The 21772-nt window shown below is 43.4% G+C and overlaps 1 protein-coding gene across 2 annotated transcripts in view; it reads right to left on the bottom strand.

Annotated features, from left to right (window-relative positions):
- TRPC1 (transient receptor potential cation channel subfamily C member 1) overlaps positions 1-21772 on the bottom strand; it is a 149709-nt gene that overhangs the window by 120703 nt on the left and 7234 nt on the right. For both annotated transcript variants that reach the window (XM_077488219.1, XM_077488220.1), the window contains exon 2: positions 242-396. In XM_077488219.1, the coding sequence (XP_077344345.1) occupies positions 242-396 (155 nt within the window). The remainder of the gene's footprint in view (positions 1-241; positions 397-21772) is intronic.

Below are 21772 nucleotides of genomic sequence, written 5' to 3'. Positions count from 1 at the left end.
AATAAATTAATAACTTTTACAATCTGTATCATTTTCAAATGCAGAAAGATATATATCTGTCCAGATGTGCATTTTAGCAACTATGTCTAATATAAATATCTGTGACACTTTGCAGGCCTTTCTTTTATACTAATACTGAGCGTCTACATGGATAGATAAGAGAATGTGTAAACCAATGCCAAAACAAATGGAAGTAAAAACCTTCTATTTCAAAGATAACATATACAACTATGGAATGTACCTGGCAGCCATGGTCTAGAAGAAGTTGTAGTATATCCAAATTCTCATTCTCAATGGAAATGGTAATAGCATTTCTTCCTAAGACATCTACTGAATTAATATTCAGTTCATCTGAACTGTTCTCCTCCAGGAGCTTTTTAACCATATAATAGTCACCTGTAAAGTAACATATTAATATTATTATTGTTTTTATCATTAGCACGATGGACTTGTAGTACCAAAGCCCTGGGTTAAAGGCCAATAGGACCCTATGTATATGTGTGTTTGCTCTCCTTATCTTTGCCATCCAGATATTCCAGTCTCCCACAAAAACAAAAAACATTCTGGTCAGTTAATTTGACACTTTGGTGCCTGGAGATTGTTGCAGCACTTGGTGTACACTAATTGTAGAGTAAAACCTGAATAAAGCTGCATTATTATATTCTTCGTCTGTCCCAGTCTGATATCACAGTTTGAAAATGGTTAGTTGCTATTATGACCTGAAACAGACAGATATCTTAAACATGGGGTAAAGAAAACTGTGCTACCCTAGAAGAACTAAAAAAACTTAAAAAGGCTGCAGTTTGAGTTTGAGATAAACACAATAAACAATATAGGAAGAAAAAACTGCGCCAGCAATGAGTCCAACAAGGTCCACAGCAGACCAAAGGTAAATGTCATCCAAAGTAGGTGTCGGACGCAGTAAATCAAATCAATACAGTCTCTTGGTAAACCATATGTCTGTATACATAATTCATTAGTATCCACGGACTGCTGTTATGTCTCAAGAGGCCTTGCTAACCTTCAGCCCACATGGTGACACCATGAATGTGACAGTCCGTGGATACTAATGAAGTTATGATTCTACGGACCGCATGTTTTATGGAAAGAGCCTAGAGCATCCTGCACAACCTATGAGAGGCATCCCCTGAGTTTTCCATTTCTGAAGTCAAAGGCCATGGCTGGGGTATAGCCGAATGCTGATTTTGGCCTGCCCTCTGGTAAGCGGCTTTCCATACGGTGGTGGTTCTCTTCACTTAATTTGTGGATCACAGAGGTGTTTTACTTAATTATATATATGGACATATGGTTTACCAAGAGACTGTATAGATTTGATTCACTGCATCCGACACCTACTTTGGATGACATTTACCCTTCGGTCTGCTGTGGACCGTGTTGGACTCATTGCTGGCACAGTTTTTTTCTTCCTAGATTCTTTAAACATACCTAAACCCAAGAACAAAAATGAATAGACTTGCATCTTACTGTTCCTCAGATGCTGCAGCTGCATTTTTTTCTTTGTTTTTCACACTTTTTTTTCTTTAGTTTTAACCTGGTAATCCAGCCATTGACTAATTTCCTGTACCAGGGTGACACCCATACTGAGCAGAGTTGTCATCCTAGGAAAGGAAGAATGCTAGGACTGCATAACACTGTTTTAATACCACATAACTCCTACCTCTCATCTCCTCCATGCGAGGGGAGGCATTTTTTTAGCCCATGAAAATAGCTGGAAATAAGGCCAATTTGTTAAAAGTCCAGAGGCAGTCACAGATAGGTTATTAGTTCACAAGATTTCTAATTGAATTTTTTTTCTATTTTTTCCTGCACTTGTCAAAGAGATATAATAAAAAGCTTTCTGTGCTATTGTATATTTAACAGACCAAAATGCAGCAAATAAGAGAAATGTATTGTTAGAATTTGCATTCACCAGACATTGGATTCATAGTATATATGGTGTGTCATCTAGCATGCAGACACCATTGCCAATCATGGGTAGGCTGTATCAGAGAAAGCAATGGAAGTCATAGGAAGTGCAGACACAGCATGATAGTTGTCAGGGAAACATCTAGCACACACAAAATTCTGTCTAGGTTGAGGTACCCCCATAGCCTTTTTTTCACATCTTTTATCGATATCTAGCACACACATTCAAGGCATAATTCAGATGTTGCTTGAATATCCTTGATTTATTTGAAAAAAAAAAAAAAGTTGTGTTGGTTTCTTTCATCTCCAAGGTTCCTATAATGCTGATCATAAAGGAAAATCTAAAAATAATTTTACAGTGGTCTCAACAGGCCATTGGTACTCTACATGTAGTACAGTCCTAAAGAACTGTGCAAAGAAGGGCAAAATAGAATCTTAAGCTCCATGCACACTATCCCATTTTCTGCTGATTTTTGTCTTCAGATTTACCAAAACCATATAATATGAGGTCAAACCTTAGGAGTTTCAATGTGTATGCAATCAGGCAGGCCCTTGCACTACATGGTTTTGGTAAATCTGAATACAAAAATCAGCAGAAAATCTGATAGTGTGTATGGAGCTTTAGTCTTCTTTCTCTCTGAATGAATCAGGTAAATACTACATTATCAATCCTAAAGTTCTGTGCAAATAAGGGAAAAAATTAATATCAAGCTGTTTACTCTTAGGTTGAATAAATCAGGAAATACTACATTATGGCCATTAGTTGGCGCTGATGTTCATAGGAAGAAAATACTTATTTACTTTAATTGTCAGCTCCATCTAATTGCCATAATGCAGTATTTTCCTGGTTCACTGTACATTGTATTCTGTGAAGCATAATATTGGACCTGGAGAGAAAATATCCTAATAGCATTCATTTTTCCCATACTTAGACAGAACAAATGTACATGCAGTTTGGGTATTTGAACTGTGGCTTGCAAGGTCAATTTAAATCATTTAGCCCCAATTCACATGCATAGATGTGCATTTCATGTTTCACATTTTATTTGAATGGGCTGTCCAATGCACAGAAATCACTCTAAATATGTGCATTTACTTTTTAACCACTTGCAGACCGGACCATTTTGCTGGTCAAAGACCAGACCACTTTTTGCGATTCGGCACTGCGTCGCTTTAACTGACAATTGCGCGGTCGTGCGACATGGCTCTCAAACAAAATTGACGTCCTTTTTTTCCCACAAATAGAGCTTTCTTTTGGTGGTATTTGATCACCTCTGCGATTTTTATTTTTTGCGCTATAAACAAAAATAGAGTGACAATTTTGAAAAAAACGCATTATTTTTTACTTTTTGTTATAATAAATATCCCCCAAAAATATATAAAAAAACATTTTTTTCCCTCAGTTTAGGCCGATACGTATTCTTCTACATATTTTTGGTAAAAAAAATCGCAATAAGCGATTATTGATTGGTTTGCGCAAAAGTTATAGCGTTTACAAAATAGGGATAGTTTTATAGCATTTTTATTAATAATTTTTTATTATTTTTTTTTTTACTAGTAATGGCGGCGATCTGCGATTTTTATTGTGACTGCGACATTGTGGGGGACCCATCGGACATTTTTGACACATTTTTGGGACCATTGTCATTTATACAATAATCACTGCTATATAAATGCAGTGATTCCTGTGTAAATGACACTGGCAGTGAAAGGGTTAACCAGTGGGTGGCAGTGTAGGGGTTAAATGTTCCTAGGGGTGTGTTACTAACTGTGGGGGGGTTGGGCTTTCATTTAGTGTACACTGATCTCTGCTCCAATCACATGGAGCAGAGATCAGCGTCACTAGTTGCTAGGCAGAATGGAGAAATGTTGTTTATACAGCATTTCCTCCATTCGGCTGCTCCGTGAGACGATCGCGGGGATGCCCGCGGCGATCGAGTCCGCGGGTCCCGCGACCAGACTCACGGGGGTCCCGACCAGCGCGGGAGTGCGCCGCCGGCGGCGCGCTCCCGATGGCAGGGCGGCATCGAATATTGGACGTACCTGTACGCCAATATGCCTGCCCGTGCCATTCTGTCGACGTACATCGTCGTGCGCTGGTCGGGAAGTGGTTAAAGAGGGAGTCCACTGGAAAAAAAATATTAAAAGCCAGCAGCTATAAATACTGCAGCTGCTGACTTTTAATAAGTGGACACTCACCTGTCTCAGGGCCCAGCGATGTCAGCAGCCAAGACCGATCGATCGCTCGGCTCTTGGCTGCTGCCGCCGCCATTCTCGGTGAGGGAATTTAGGAAGTGAAGCGTTGCGGCTTCACTTCCCGGTTCCCTACTGTGCATGCGCGAGTCGCGCAGGACCATGGGAATGGTCCGCGCTGTCTCTGGGACCTGTGTGTGTCCCAGCAGACAGCGCTGCGGGACAGGAAGAGGCATAGACTCCCGTGGGAGTCTATGCCCAGAAGTGGGTGCAAATACCTGTCTGCACCCCCTCCCCCCTGAAAGGTGGCAACTGTGACACTGGAGGGGGGGGAGGGTTCCGATGAGCCGAAGTTCCAATTTAGGGTGGATCTCCACTTTAACCACTTGCTTACTGGGCACTTAAACCCCCCTCAGTCCCAGACCAATTTTCAGCTTTCAGCGCTGATGCAATTTGAATGACAATTGCGCGGGCATACAACACTGTACCCAAATGAAATTTTTATCATTTTTTTCCCACAAATAGAGCTTTCTTTTGGTGGTATTTAGTTACAGCTCGGAGTTTTATTTTTTGCTAAACAAACAAAAAAAGATGCAAAAAAAAAAAAAATCATGTTTTAATAGTTTGTTATAAAATTTTGCAAACGGGTAATTTTTCTCCTTCATTGAAGTGCGCTGATTAGGCGGCACTGATGGCTGCATTGGTGGGCACTGATAGGCTGCATTGGTGTGCACTGATAGGCTGCACTGGTGGGCACTGATAGGCATAGTTAAGGCGGCACTAATAGGCACAGATAAGGCGGCACCGATGGGCACAGATAAGGTGGCACTGATGGGCAAAGATGGGCACAGATAAGATGGCATGGATGGGTGGCACGGATAAGTGGCACGGATGGGTGGCACGAATGGGCACTGATAGGTACCACTGATAGATGGGACTGATGGGCACTGATAGGTGGCACTGATAGGTGGCTCTGATAGGTGGCACTGCTGGGCACTGATGGGCGGCACTGCTGGGCACTGATGGGCGGCACTGCTGGGCACTGATGGGCGGCACTGGGGTGCAGCACCTTTGAGGCACATTGTGGGCACTGTGGGTGGCACTGTTGGTGGCACTGCTGGATGGCACTGTGGGTGGCACTGTGGGCACTATGGGCACTGCTGGGTGGCACTGCTGGGGGGCACTTACTTTTATTCAGGATGGCACTGCGGTGGGCAGGTGGGCACTGGCAGGGGGCAGGTGGTCAGCTGTATTGCTGGCCGTGATCGGGACTGATGTCCCGATCACGGCCGCCGGTGATCGGCTTTTTTTTTCTCTCCTCGCGCTGTCAGCGCGAGGAGGAATAATAGCCGATTACCGGCTCCGTTCTATCACATGATCAGCTGTCATTGGCAACGGATCGGTGATCAGGTGAGTCTCACGGACTCGCCGATCACAGAGCGCGCCGCGCGCGCCCCTCAGGGCGCGCGCAGGCCGCTCGTACCCGGGACGACGTCAATAGACGTAGTCCCGGAAAAGTAGATCCGCGCTAATGCCGTCATTTGGCAATAGCGCGGATCCCAAGTGGTTAATGTCTTGTACAAAGCATGGTAATCAGTTACTATGCATTGTGGTGCAGTAAAACGCACACGAGCCGATTCAATTCTACACAGACATAATCGTTCAACCCATTTTGACAGGCATGCAGATGTGGGTGAACAGTCCCAAATGCACATTCTCTGCATTTGAGGCCGCTCACTTGCATGCCTGTCAATTGGGGACAAGCAGCTGTGCCCATGTAAACAATTCATCCCAGTAGAATTGAATGGACTGCCTGCATGTAGCAGCTGGCTGCTGAAGCCACATAATACATGGCCCATTCATCATCTGTTTGAAATAGGCCTAATTGTAGGTGCCCTGGGGTGGCATTCATTCCTAACCTTCCTAACACATATGCCTCAGCACCCATGTGAATGAGGCCTAATAAACATTTTTTGAGCACTGTGTTAATGTCCCTGATTTTGTGTTGTTTCTCCAGTGCAAAGATGTGAACATGAACTTAAAGTGATCAGAAACCCTTACATACAGTTAGTATACCCAATGAAGTAACTAACCTCATGTCATACAAAGTGATGAAGCAAATCCTCCCACATTAGCTGTTACCTGTTTATCTGCAGCTTTCTCTCCTCTACAGCCTCCCATAGTATACAGACCAAAGGGTATTTCTCAGCTTTCATAAGGCAGGGGGTGGTACTTCAGCACAGAGCTGCATGTAATCTGATACCAGAGTGGAGGGAAACGACACCCCCCTCTACACAGACTCACAGGGAAGCATGCTCATCTAAAACTATCAATTACTTTTTGTGTCCTGGTGGGGGGTGCAAAACCTTCTCCCATCCCAGGATTGCTTTGTATTGGAAAAACTGTCAGAAGTGACTTATGCAGATAGCAGAGGGTGAAGAGAGCAATTACTAACAACACTAAATGCTTTAAATTGAAGCAAGTACTATAGCCACTTAAAGCTGATCTTCAGTAATTTTTTAATCTTTCCATCTATTAAATCTTCTGCCCTTGTTGTTTTAACTTTGGATAGTAAAACATTTTTTTTTCTGCCAGTTTCCTGTTTCTTGTCTGGTAGAAAGCCTAGGCTTATGACATCATGTACAGCTCTCTATGTCTCACCCTTGTGAGAGTTTTCAGGAAGGGAGGGGGGATGAGTCATAAGCAGGCCAATGAAAGCTGCAGAGCTGGAGGCGTGCCTCTGTGTATCTGTGTAAATCCAGGAAGTGAACAGGCAGCAGCTTCAGCTGCCCACAATTAAAATGGAGGCAGTCAGACTCAGACCCCATACACACTATACAACTTTTGTTGTCTGATTTCTTCAGATTTACCAAAACCATGTAGTGCAAGGGCCTGCCTGATTACATACAAACTGAAACTCTAAAGCCCCGTACACACGAGAGGACTTATGTCCGACAGACTTCCGAAGGAGTTCTGCCAGAGTTCTGCTGGAGTTCCGACAGAGTTCTGACGGACTTTTCGGCTGAGCGGACTTGGCCACACACAATCACACCAAACTCAGACGGATTCGAACGTGATGACGTACGACTTGACTCGAATAAGGAAGTTCATAGCCAGTAGCCAATAGTTGCCCTAGCGTCAGTTTTAGTCCGTCGGAATAGCATACACACGAGCGAATTTTTCGGAGGGACCGGGTCCGACGGAGTTCCGTCGGAAAAATTTGAAGCATGTTCCATTTTCTAAAGTCCGTCAGACTTTTGCGAATCAAAAGTCCGTTGCAGCCCACACACGATCGAATAGTCTGACGGAATAATTCCGTCGGACTTTGGATGTTGAAAAGTCCGCTCTTGTGTACGCGGCATTAAGGTCTGACCTCATATTATATGGTTTTGGTAACTCTGAAGGAAAAAAATCTACAGGAAATTGTATAGTATGTATCCAGCTTTAGTGGGGGGAGATTTCTGCAGCATATTTGGCAAGTACAGAATCACAGTATATATAAAATAATATGCAAAGTGGTTGGAGGGAAGCTTCAGAATGACAAATATGTTTTTATTACAAATTATGTGAGCAGACTACAGTTCCTCTTTAAGGACCAGGCCTTTTTCTGCAATACAAATCAGTTTTTGCTAGAAAATTACCCACAAACATGATACATATTTTTATTAGCAGAGGCCCTAGAGAATAAAATGGCGGTCATTACAATTGCAGTTTTTTTAAACTAATTTTTTGGGGAAAAAATACACATTAATGAATAAAAAAATAAAACAAAACACAATGTATAACCCAATTTGTTTGTAAAATAAGAAAGGTGATGTTACGCCAAGTAAATAGATACCTAGTATGTCATGCTTTAAAATTGTGCACGCTCGTGTAATGGCACCAAACGACAGTACTTAAAAATTTCCATAGGTGACAATTTTAATATTTCTACAGGTTACCAGTTTAGAGTTGCAGAGGAGTGCTAGAATTATTGCTCTCACTCTGACTTTGCGTCGATACCGCACATGTGTGGTGCGAACACCGTTTACATATGCATTCATCACTGCTTGCAAGCACATGGGGACAGGGGCACTTTAAAAAAAAAATGTAAATTAATTTTATTACTTTTTTACATTTTTACACTGTCCTTTTAAAAAATAAAATAAAATGCAACCACTTTTATTGCTATTGCAAAGAATGTAAACATCCCTTGCTATAATAAGGCAGTATGACAGGTCCTCTTTATGGTGAGATCTGGAGTCTAAAAGACCCCAAATCTCTCCTCTACCATTAAAAGCAAAGGATGAAAAAAAAAATTAGATCTTTTGCTTTAAACAAAAAAAATGGCCTTGTTTACATGGGAACTGAAAGTGACGTCATGATGTTGCTCCGGTCCTCCTAGGGCAGGGGTGTCAAATTCATCATGGGCCACATCAGCATTATGATTGACCTCAAAGGGCTGGTTGTATCTGTAAGACAATATAAATTTAACTAAGCTTTTTTTTCCCAGAGAATAGGTGTACAAGCAATAAATACCAGGAGTGCATTACACAAGGAGTTCAGGGATGCACTATTTACAGTGTTCCGTTTCAGGGGTTCCCTATGCACAGAGCGCATATTTCAGGGGTGCACTACAAACAGAGTGCAGGGTTCAGGGGTGTGCCATGTACAGAGTGCAGAGTTTAGAGGTGCGATGTGTACAGAGTTCAGGGTTGAGGAGTGTGCACTAAATACAGAGTGCAGGGTTTAGGGGTGTGCTGTGCAGGGTTCAGCTCTTTCACAGGTTGTCCACATCTTACTTCCACCCTCCCCCGACCGGGTGCGAGGGCCACATAAAATGGCCTGATGAGCCACATTTGGCCCACGGGCCTTGTGTTTGACACATGTGAAATGAGTGGAAGCCATCTTTTCTTCTTTTTTTTTTTTTGAGGCCAACTTAACTCGGCATATCTCTGTGCCCAGCCGCCACCATGTTGGATAGGTTTTTGGGCTTCCCAATCTGTCAGGTAAGCCCAAAAACCCCCAGAAAGTAGCAGGAGCGGGTGGGTACTAGGGTGACCACATGTCTCACATTTTGTCACCTTCATTCCGAGACAATACAGTGTCCTGGGATTGCCCCCTGGACCAATACCCCCTAAAAAGGCTGCCGCAGTCTGTTTCCTGGTAGACTCTTGGCCGGCTGAGACCCATTTTACATTGTTCACCACTGGGCACTGACTCACTGTGGCCCACCTAGAATCCAGCAACCAGTGATGTCACAAGGAGGAGAGTGAGGCCACAGCCCCAGCATTCAGAGCGGAGGAGGATTTAACTTCCTCCTCCTCTGCTCCTAGTGCTTAGCTCTACCCACCTCCTCCCCGTATCTTCTCAGGCAGTATTCAGATGAAACATCGTGAGGCACTGACTGCAGTGCAGACTGCAGAGAAGACGATCGGCAGATGAGTATGCTGGCAGAAGACACCAGGGATGGGAGGAGGACACATCCTTAGATATCAGGGCAAGGCTGATGCTTGGACTTGTAGTCATTTACTTTTGGGGGATGTTACACCCCCAAAAGTGAAGGATTACAGGTCCCAGCATGAACCCCTCAGAGCTGAAGATGTGACACCCCCAGCTCCAGTCCAAACAAGTTGTTGTTTTTTAGGTCAAAAGACTTGTCAGCAAGGGTACAGTTATGCCGCGTACACATGATCAGACTATTAAAGGGGGCTCCCGGATTCCGATAATCCCGCAGACCTCGACAACCAATGGCCAGGGTTGTCGGGAAGAGGCCCTTGTCCTCATCAACATGGGACAAGATGCTGTGGGGTGGGGGCCGCAGGGCCCCCCCTTCCCCAAAGCACCCCCCCATGTTGAGGGCATGCGGCCTGGTACAGCTCAGGAGGGGGGGGGCGCTCGCTCGTCCCCACCCCCTTTCCTGACCGGCCAGGCTGCGTGCTCAGATAAGGGTCTTATATGGACCTTGGGGGGACCCCCACAACGTTTTTTCGGCGTAGGGCTTCCCATTTAAGTCCATACCAGGTGACGGGGCCAGCGACGTGTCAATCTCGCCGCCAAAGGCGGCGACATTGACTTCCTTCGCTATTCCCAGCTACCTGGAGCCGCGTTCAAAATGAACAGACTTTTCTCCGTGGGTGGGCAAGTCCATTCATTTCAAAAGTCCGGTGGACTCCCGCCATAGTCCGCCCGGTTGTCTGCCGGACTTAGCCGCCGGGAAAAGTCCGGTCATGTGTGGGCAGGTCCGTCGTTCGGAAAGTCCGGCGGACCTCAGCTGCAAAGTCCGGGGGGTGTTCTGCCGGACTAGGTCCACTGTACTAAGTCCACCAGATAGTTCAATCGTGTGTACGCGGCATTAGTGAACATGGCCAAATATTCCTTACAACTCGGCTTTAAATTCATGCTTGTCACTGAGAAATGAACACACATTCCATTAAGTGGATTCACTATGGACTCCTACTGAGTGCTGACTATTCTTTACCAAATCATTTTGGAAAAAAACAAGAGAGAGAACTGAATATAGAGTAGAGGGGGAGGGAGAGAGCATGAAATTAGCCTCGGGGATAGCAAGGCTGCCATACATAGATTGAAATTCAGCTGGTTCAAAATTCAATCCATGTATGGGCAGGTTGACTGTACCCAAGTCGGTCCAAATTCAATTACTGCTGATGGCTATAACAACTTGCAGTAATTATTGCGTTCTGCCAGCTGGGCTCCCCCACCCCCCCTCCACCGCTGACAGAACACAATAGCGATGCGGGAGGCATTCTACAATTAACACTGACCTTGTTGTTGAGGAGAGCAGGTGATTTTCTTTCTTACACCCAGTGGCGTTGCTAGGGGGTGGCTTTTGCAGCTATAGCCCCAAATCTGGGGCCCATAGCCCGAGTCTCTGCAGGGGTCTCCAAGGGGAGGGGAGGCTCTCTGGGGACTCTGATGTAAGGGGGGGGCTCTCTGGGGACACTGATGCAAGTGGGAGGCTCTGTGGGGACCCTGATTTTAAGGGGGAGGCTCTCCGGGGACCCTGATTTAAGGGGGAGACTCTCTGGGGACCCTAATATAAGGGAGGCTCTCTGGGAACCCTGATGTAAGTGGGAGGCTCTTTGGGGACCCTGATTTAAGGGGGAGGCTGTCTGGGGGAATATATACACACACATGTATATTACTGTATATACATGTGTATGCCTGCCTAAGTGTATGACTTTCTTTACTACGCTGCTATGGGCTCTAGCCCCAGATCTTTTGCAGACCTAGCAAGACCCCTGCTTCTGGTGAGTGGAAAGAAAACCAAATCATTTGTGGCCTGCTGTCTGAAGATGTAAATTATATAGTTATCTCCCTGACACATGGAGCATTGATTGTTGTAAAGGTTTACAAAATCCAAAGCCATTAATGTATGTCAGGGGGAAAAAAACATTCCAATGTATTGTATCTTTTTGCTGTTCTGTTAATGCGTTTTTTTTTGCCTTTTTTTACACAATATTTTTGGTTTTCAGCCTGTATAGCACAGCTCCATCGTGAGCACATATGATCTTACAGTAGGTGTGCAGGCATGAATTGTCATTTCTCAGCATGTTGCCAAACCGATTATTTAAAGCCGAGTCCCGCCAGGTGTCTGTGCAGACAAGTCTTCAGCTGTATACTTATAACAAGTGATTCTGCAGTCTGATTCTGTGATTTCTGTTATTACCCCAGCTTGTTCCTTGATTCATCTGTGACTGTTCCCTGTCTATTCATCTGCTCCTATGGAGACCCATACTTGTTCAGTGTCTATGTTTCCTGTCTGATGCTCTGATACCTCACTGGCCACTCACCTGGCCTGTTCCTGACTCTGTTTCTGCCTAATGATTCTGTGCCATCTTGGTGAAAAGCGAGATTTGGGACTTTATATGAGGCATAAGACCCATAGGTACATTGCCTCCATCCCTGTTTGACGATTCATTGAAGAGTAGTTGTAGTTGTCAAGTGGTTATGAGTAAGAAGGAGATGAAAGCCAATGGTAAGAAGAGATCAGCAACAAGTCTGGACAGCAAGGGGCAGGCAAGATGGTGCAGAATCCATTGAAGAGAGAGGTTTGGGACTTTGTATGAACCATGCAGCTGGGGGAGGGGGTGACCATGATGCAAATTGCGTCTGACCAGTTGTTATATAACTATAATTACTAAATTTCAATACAAGGCATATAAAGAGTATAATAGAATAAAAATGTATTCTATATATGATGTGTACAACCAAAACATCAAAATAATATAGCATAATAATCCATAATAATAATAACGTCAGACACATAACCCATGTATCACACAATACATATATAAAAGTGCATGATTGTTACATATTGCAATAAAACTGAATACAATTGATGGAATGATCCTGACTATAAACATGATAGTGGCATCAACATAGCTCGACACATTTTGTGGGTGACCTCCACTCATCAGGAGCAGATGCTTGCTATATATCTATAATTAATAAGTTGCACACATTATTATCGGTCTCAATGTAAGAGGGTAGGGGAGGGGGGAGGGAAAACAAAAGTATGGAAAATATTCACCCATACTTACAATATAGCTATTAGTCTGAAATAGAGCGATGATTGCTGCAGGCCGGCCAAACAATTCACTAGCTGGCCTGCAGCTCTCATCACGCTATTTCAGACTCATAACTATATTGTAAGTATGGGTGGATATTTTCCATACTTTGTTCTTCCTCCCCCCTCCCCTGTCCTCTTACATTGAGACCAATTAAATGTGTACAAATTATTATAGATATACAGTGCCTTGCAAAAATATTCAACCCCCTTGGCTTTTTACCTATTTTGTTACATTACAGTTTTTTTTTTTTAATCTGAATTATATGTGATGGATCAGAACACAATAGTCTAAGTTGGTAAAGTAAAATTAGAAAAATATATATACATAAAACTATTTTTCAGAAATAAAAAACTGATAATTGGCATGTGCGTATGTATTCACCCCCTTTGTTATGAAACCCATAAAAATCTCTGGTGCAACCAATTACCTTCAGAGGTCACATAATTAGTGAAATGATGTCCATCTGTGTGCAATCTAAGTGTCACATGATTTTCCATTACATATATACACCTTTTTAAAAAGGCCCCAGAGGCTGCAACACCCAAGCAAGAGGCACCACTAACCAAACACTGCCATGAAGACCAACAAACTCTCCAAACAAGTAAGGGACAATGTTGTTGGGAAATACAAGTCAGGGTTAGGTTATAAAAAAACCTTGATGATCCCTAGGAGCGTCATCAAATTTATCATAACCAAATGGAAAGAACATGGCACAACAGCAAACCTGCCAAGAGATGGCCACACGCCAAAACTCACGGAGGAGGGCATTAATCAGAGAGGTAACACAGAGACCTAAGGTAACCCTGGAGGAGTTGCAGAGTTCCACAGGTACATAGGACAACAATAAGCTGTACGCTCCATAGAGATGGGCTTTAGAGTGGCCAGAAGAAAGCCATTACTTTCAGCAAAAAACAAAATGGCACGTTTTGAGTTTGCCCATAGGCAATTGGGAGACTCCCAAAATGTATGGAGGAAGGTGCTCTTGTCTGATGAGACTAAAATTGAACTTTTTGGCGATCAAAGAAAACTCTATGTCTGGCGCAAACCCAACACTTCACATCACCCAAAGATCACCCACAGTGAAACATCAAGCATCATGCTGTGGGGAGGTTTTTCAGCAGTCGGGACTGGGAAACTGGTCAGAGTTGAGGGAAAGATGGATGGTGTTAACGACTTCAGGACCGCCGTATTGCCAATGTACGTCAACACAATGGCACAGGCAGGCACAATCACGTAGATGTACGTGCCTGCCTTCCAGCGGGTGGGGGGTCCGATTGGACCCCCTCCCGCTGGATACGGCGGTCCGGTTCACTCCAGGAGCGCTCCGTGATGAGGGGATGGCCGTTGGTTTTCGGCCACCCCCTCTGGATCGCTCCTGGCCAATGAGAAGCTTCCTCCCACTGTGTATTGTTTACACAGGAAGGAGGAAGTGATGTCATTCTCCTCGGGGCGGTCTTTTTGACCGGACTACGAGGAGAAGACTAATAGTAAGTGTGCACCAACACTACACTGACATGTAGGTACACACAGGCACACAAACCCCCCCCCCGATCCCCCCCGATCGCCCCCCGATCCCCCCCCGCCCCCCCTCCCCCCCCAGTCACAGTGTCACTGATTGCATTGATCATTTCTTTACTGATCAATGCATTCAGTGTCAGTTGTGACAGTAAAAACTGTCAGGACAGTTAGTGTTAGGTCCAGGGTAGCCCCCTATCACCCCCCAATAAAGATTTAACCCCCTGATTGCCCCTAGAGTTAACCCTTTCACCCCCTTTTGCCAGTGTCACTAAGCGATCATTTTTCTGATCGCTGCATGTGTCGCTAGGTAGCTAGTTATTTTTTTAGGTTCACCGCCAGGTTTTTATATCGCTAGGTACCCTGATATACTACCCAATAATGGTTTTAACCCCCTGATTGCCGCTAGTTAACCCTTTCACCCCCTTTTGCCAGTGTCACTAAGCAATCGTTTTTCTGATCGCTGCATTAGTGTCGCTACAGTCGCTAGGTAGCTAGTTATTTTTTTAGGTTCACCGCCAGGTTTTTATAGCGCTAGGTACCCCGATATACTACCCAATAATGGTTTTAACCCCCTGATTGCCGCTAGTTAACCCTTTCACCCCCTTTTGCCAGTGTCACTAAGCGATCATTTTTCTGATCGCTGCATGTGTCGCTAGGTAACTAGTTATTTTTTTAGGTTCACCGCCAGGTTTTTATAGCGCTAGGTACCCCGATATACTACCCAATAATGGTTTTAACCCCCTGATTGCCGCTAGTTAACCCTTTCACCCCCTTTTGCCAGTGTCACTAAGCGATCATTTTTCTGATCGCTGCATGTGTCGCTAGGTAGCTAGTTATTTTTTTAGGTTCACCGCCAGGTTTTTATAGCGCTAGGTACCCCGATATACTACCCAATAATGGTTTTAACCCCCTGATTGCCGCTAGTTAACCCTTTCACCCCCTTTTGCCAGTGTCACTAAGCGATCATTTTTCTGATCGCTGCATGTGTCGCTAGGTAGCTAGTTATTTTTTTAGGTTCACCGCCAGGTTTTTATAGCGCTAGGTACCCCGATATACTACCCAATAATGGTTTTAACCCCCTGATTGCTGCTAGTTAACCCTTTCACCCCCTTTCACCAGCGATCACAGTATAAGTGTCACTGGTGACGCTGGTTAGCCAGTTAGTTATTTAGGTTTCCCGTCAGGTTTTTATATAGCGCCAGGGACCCCCATATACTACCTAATAAAAATTTGAACCCCCTGATTGCCCCTAGTTAACCCTTTCACCACTGATCACCGTATAAGTGTTACGGGTGACTCTGGTTAGTTTGTTTTTTATAGCATCAGGGCACCCACCATTTATTACCCAATAAAGGTTTAACCCCCTGATCACCCGGCGGGTGATATCAATTAGGTTTTAGGGTCAGGGTCTGCGTCGCCCCAGGCAGCGCTAGGTTAGTGCCAGTACCGCTAACACCCACACGCAAAGCATACACCTCCCGTAGTGCTATAGAATCTGAACAGATCAATATCTGATCTGATCAGATCTATACTAGCTTCCCCAGCAGTTTAGGGTTCCAAAAAAACGCATTGTTAGCGGGATCAGCCCAGATACCTGCTAGCACCTGCGTTTTGCCCCTCTGCCCAGCCCACCCAAGTGCAGTATCGATCGATCACTGTCACTTACAAAACACTAAACACATAACTGCAGCGATCGCAGAGTCAGGCCTGATCCCTGCCATCGCTAACAGGTTTTTGGTAGCATTTTATATTTAAATCCGGAAGGCAGTGCTTGGTTTTCGGGGTTCCGTACGTGGCTAGGCTCCCAAAAAGTCCCCCACATGTGGTATCCCCGTACTCGGGAGAAGCAGCAGAATTTATTTTGGGGTGTAATTTGACTTCTGCCCATAGCATGTGTGAGCAATATATCATTTAGTGACAACTTTGTGCAAAAAAAAAAAAAAGTTTGTAATATTCCCGCAACTTTTGGCAAAATATAAAATATTCCATGGACTCAACATGCCTCTCAGTAAATAGCTTGGGGTGTCTACTTTCCAAAATGGGGTCATTTGGGGGGGTTTTGTGCTATTTTGGCATTTTATGGCCTTCGAAACTGTGATAGGTAGTGAGGAGTTAAATCAAAAATTTGCACCCTTAGAAATCCTGAAGGTGGTGATTGGTTTTCGGGGTGCCGTGCGCGACTAGACTCCCAAAAAGTCCCACACATGTGGTATCCCCGTACTCAGGAGAAGCAGCAGAATGTATTTTGGGGTGTCATTTCACATATGCCCATAGCATGTGTGAGCAATATATCATTTAGTGACAACTTTGTGCAAAAAAAAAAAAGTTTGTAATATTCCCGCAACTTGTGGCAAAATATTAAATATTCCATGGACTCAACATGCCTCTCAGTAAATAGCTTGGGGTGTCTACTTTCCAAAATGGGGTCATTTTGGGGGGTTTTGTGCTATTTTGGCATTTTATGGCCTTCGAAACTGTGATAGGTAGTGAGGAGTTAAATCAAAAATTTGCACCCTTAGAAATCCTGAAGGTGGTGATTGGTTTTCGGGGTGCCGTGCGCGACTAGACTCCCAAAAAGTCCCACACATGTGTATCCCCATACTCGGGAGAAGTAGCGGAATATATTTTGGGGTGCAATTCCACATATAACCATGGCATGTGTGAGCAATATATCATTTAGTGACAACTTTTTGTAAAAAAATTTTTTTTTTTTTTTTTTGTCATTATTCAATCCTTTAGGACAAAAAAAATAAATATTCAATGGGCTCAACATACCCATCAGCAATTTCCTTGGGGTGTCTACTTTCCAAAATGGGGTCATTTGGGGGGGGATTTGTACTGCCCTGCCATTTTAGAACCTCAAGAAATGAGATCGGCAGTCATAAATTAAATGCTGTGTAAATTCCAGAAAATGTACTCTAGTTTGTAGACGCTATAACTTTTGCGCAAACCAAAAAATATACGCTTATTGACATTTTTTTTACTAAAGACATGTGGCTGAATAAATTTTGCCCTCAATGTATGACTAAAATTTAGTTTATTCGATTTTTCTTATAACAAAAAAAAGAAAATATCTTTTTTTTTCAAAATTTTTGCTCTTTTTCCATTTATATCGCAAAAAAAAAAATCGCAGAGGCAATCAAATACCATCAAAAGAAAGCTCTATTTGTGGGAAGAAAAGGACGCAAATTTCGTTTGGGTGCAATATTGCATGACCGCGCAATTACCAGTTAAAGCAGCGCAGTGCGAAATTGCAAAAAGACCTCTGGTCCTTAAGGTGTTTATTGGTCCGGAGCTGAAGTGGTTAAATACAGGCATATTCCTGAGCAAAACCTGTACCAGTCTGTGTGATTTGAGGCTAGGACGGAGGTTCACCTTCCAGCAGGACAATGACCCCAAACACACTGCTAAAGCAACACTTGAGTGGTTTAAGGGGAAACATGTAAATGTGTTGGAATGGCCTAGTCAAAGCCCAGACCTCAATTCAATAGAAAATCTGTGGTCAGACTTAAAGATTGCTGTTCACAAGCGCAAACCATACAACTTGAAGGGGCTGGAGCAGTTTTGCAAGGAGGAATGGGAAAAAATCCCAGTGATAAGATGTGGCAAGCTCATAGAAACTTATCCAAAGCGACTTGGAGCAGTGATAGACGCAAAAGGTGGCTCTACAAAGTATTGACTTTAGTGGGTGAATAGTTATGCACATTGACTTTTTCTGTTATTTTGTCCTATTTGCTGTTTGCTTCACAATAAAAAAATGTGAAGCCACTATCATGTTTACAGTCAGAATCATTCCATCAATTTTATTCTGTTTTATTTCAATATTTTATAACAATCGTGCACTTTAATATATGTATTGTATGATACATGGGTTATGTGTCTGACATTATTATTATTATGAATTATTATGCTATATTATTATGATGTTTTGGTTGTACACATCATATATGGAATACATTTTTATTCTATTATACTCTTTATGTGCATTGTATTAAAATTTTGTATTTACAGTTATATAATGAACTGGTCAGACACAATTTGCATCATGGTTTGTAGCACCCTCTAGTGCTAGGTTTGCTAGTGTAGAATGGTTACTGTAGAACGTGTAGACAGATTTGGTTCAGCTCAGGGCTAAGCCTGAGCTGTGAATCTGGGTCAGGGCTCAGGGCTGGATGACTAATCCTAGCAGCCTCTCTGGTGCCTCTACCTGTTTTCTGGGACATTGGACAATATTCTAGACATAATGGGTGGAGGTTAGGAGGAGCTGCTTGGAATATTTATGAGGGCATCGGACTATCACCAGTAAAGGGCTGGCAGGCTACTTCATAAATAGGCATGAGTTATGTCAGTGGGGGGCAGTTGGGTGGAAGATGGAGATGGAGTGCTGAAGAGACTGTCGGTGGCACTTGGTGGTGCCCCCTAGTCTGGGGGGGGGGTGACCTTGGGTAGAGGGGCTTGGGTGCTGGAAGAATCCTGCCAAAACACACAGAGAAAGCCATTCCTGGAGGCACAGGAGCTAAGAGAGAGGTCAGCAGGAGGAGGTCAGCTCTACTGGGACATCTCCTGAGAGTCAGCCGGGTGGGCTGGTGAGTGTCAGTCAGGAGGACTAGGACTGTGATGGAGAAGTTAGAAGAAGTGGAGCTGTATATAGAGAGTTTATATAGAAACTGTATATACAGCGCCTTGAAATTTTCCACATTTTGTCATGTTACAACCAAAAAACGCAAATGTATTTTATTAGGATTGTATGTGACAGATCAACACAAAATGCTACATAATTGTGAAGTAAAAGGAAAATGATAAATGCTTTTAAATTTTTTTTTACAAATAAATATCTGAAAAGTGTGGCATGCATTTCTATTCAGCCCCCTGGAGTCAATACTTTATAGAGCCACCTTTCACTGCAAGTCTTTTTGGGTATGTCTCTACCAGCTTTGCACATCTAGAGAGTGAAATTTTTGCCCATGCATCTTTACAAAATAGCTCAAGCTCTGTTAGATTGGATTGAGAGTGTCTGTGAACATCAATTTTCAAGTCTTGCCACAGATTCTCAATTGTATTTAGGTCTGGACTTTGACTGTGATTGTCCTGTATTTGGCTCTATCCATTTTCCCATCAGCTTTGACCAGCTTCCCTGTCTCTGCTGAAGAAAAGCATCTCCACAACATGATGCTGCCAACATCATGTTTCATGGTGGGGATGGTGTGTTCAGGGTGATGTGCGACGTTAGTTTTCCGCCACACATGTTCTTTTTAGCTTTCAGGCCAAAATTCTCAATTTACTGGGCCATTCTAGCACATGAATATGCTTTGACATAAACCATTCCATTGTAGCTCTGTCTGTATGTTTAGTGTTGTCCTGCTGGAAGCTGAACCTCCACCCCAGTCTCAAGTCTTTTGTAGACTCTGACAGGTTTTCTTCTAAGATTGCCCTGCATTTGGCTCCATCTATTTTCCCATCAACTTCCATCTTCCCTGTCCCTGCTGAAGAAAAGAATCCCCACAACATGATGCTGCCATCATCATGTTTCACATTGGTGATGGTGTGTTCAGGGTAATGTGCAGTGTTAGTTTTCCACCACACATAGCGTTTTACTTTTTTAGGCAAAAACATTCAATTTTGATCTCATCTAACCAGTGCACCTTCTTCTACATGTTTGTTGTAGAAGAAGACGGGACTTCTCATGGCTTTCTTTTAACAATAGCTTTCTTTTTGCCACTCTTCCAAAAAGGCCAGATTGTGGCGTGCACAACTAATAGTTGTCCTGTGGACAGATTCTCCCACCTGAGCTGTGGACCTCTGCAGCTCCTCCAGAGTTACCATGGGCCTTTTGTTAAGGTGGATGGCCATGTCTTGGTAGGTTTGCAGTTGTGCCATACTCTGTCCATTTTGAGATGTTCAAAGCTAAAAAAATTAAAACTGCGAAAAATTCATCAAATGTGTAAACCACTTCCAAATAACTTATGCCGTTTTAAAAAAAAACAAATATACATTGCTTAATCCGAAAGAATATCATAGGATATTGAACAAGAAATGAATCAAAGCCAAGCTTTATCACAAGGGATAAACGTCCTCAACCCGATCTTCCCCACAATCAGTCAGGCAATTGCCTCTGATGATGTCATCTATGACGAAACATGTGGGACAGAGGTATGACGTACGATGCAGAACTTTGCACGCATTTGTGGCTCAGTGTGGCCATTTTGGGTACTGGCGAAAGGATCCACTTGCTCCAACTGCATTACATATACACCTGAATGCTTTTTTATCTTCTACCCGACTGATTGAGGGGAAGATCGGGTTGGGGACGTTTACTCCTTGTGACAGGCAGGAGTGCCTGGTGTGTCTTCTGGTATCGACACTACCAGTGAGGTTGCCATTGATGTCCCATTATAAAGGCCCATATTGACCACCTTAATCGGGGTCATAACCATCTTGTAAAGCCCTCCCGCTCTTTATTGCACATGGTGGAGTGATCTTTTGGCCATTTACTCTGGGGACTTACTTGCTTTATCTCTCTGGTGACACTTCAATATACCCATGGACTGTGGCTATTTTTATGTATCACCCATTCACAAAGACAGATTTTTGGCTTTGGTTCATTTCTTATTAAATATCCTATTATATTCTTTGAGATTAAGCACTGTATATTTGTTTTTTAAAATCTGCATTCATTTTTTGCAAGTGGTTTACACATTTGACACATTTTTGGCATTGCACAGTATTTTTATTAGCAACTTTATATTTATTTATTTGCACCATGCACTTTATGATACATAATTTGGAGCACTGCACTTTATATATCCATAATATACAGTACTTTACCATAGTATAGTGCTAGCAGCTTCTTTTCATTAACCTCTTCCGGACCACCATATAGCAGATTTACTGCTACAGGGCACCCCTCCTGTGCAAGATCATGTATATATACCTGATGCTGCACTGTCACCTAAAGGGCATGCTCAGTGATGGCGGGCCACTTCTGCTGTGATTAATCACAGCAGACACCAATCTGCAAGTTGTGGGCACTGGATATCCGCTGGCACCCGCTGACACATAACGGAGATCTGCCTATGTAAACAAGGCAGATTTCTGTTCTGACAAGAGGGAAGGGATGGATTTTGTGAATAAAAAAAATAATAATAATCTATTCTCTTCCCCTAGTAAAAAAAGCACATACAGTACACAAAAACACTGGCTATGCACACTGTTAACCCTTTGATCGACCCTAAATGTTTAACCACTTCTCAGCTAAATTTACTCCCCTATAGATCAATCCATACTCCTGTTTTTATAGGGCCGGGTGCTGCCTTGCCCCAGTGTTTCTCCCAGCCTACTCAGTGGGTTTGGGGATACTAGGGGCTTTGCTGTCCACCTGCAGTAAACACATCTAAGAGCTATTTTTGATATAATCTATTTTTGGGAGCCTTGGAGATTAAGAAACCACTCACAATGCCTGATTTGTCTTGTTGCTTTTAACTATAAACATCATGGGATATCTATGTAACACTTCATTTTGATCTGTAATTACACTATACAGAGACCTCTATAATAATCATCAA

Source organism: Lithobates pipiens, unplaced genomic scaffold, assembly GCF_037356315.1.
Source record: "Lithobates pipiens isolate NorthernLeopardFrog02 unplaced genomic scaffold, aLitPip1_a1.2 Scaffold_18, whole genome shotgun sequence".
NCBI classification, from domain to species: domain Eukaryota; kingdom Metazoa; phylum Chordata; class Amphibia; order Anura; family Ranidae; genus Lithobates; species Lithobates pipiens.
This window is presented reverse-complemented; position numbering and strand designations above follow the sequence as displayed.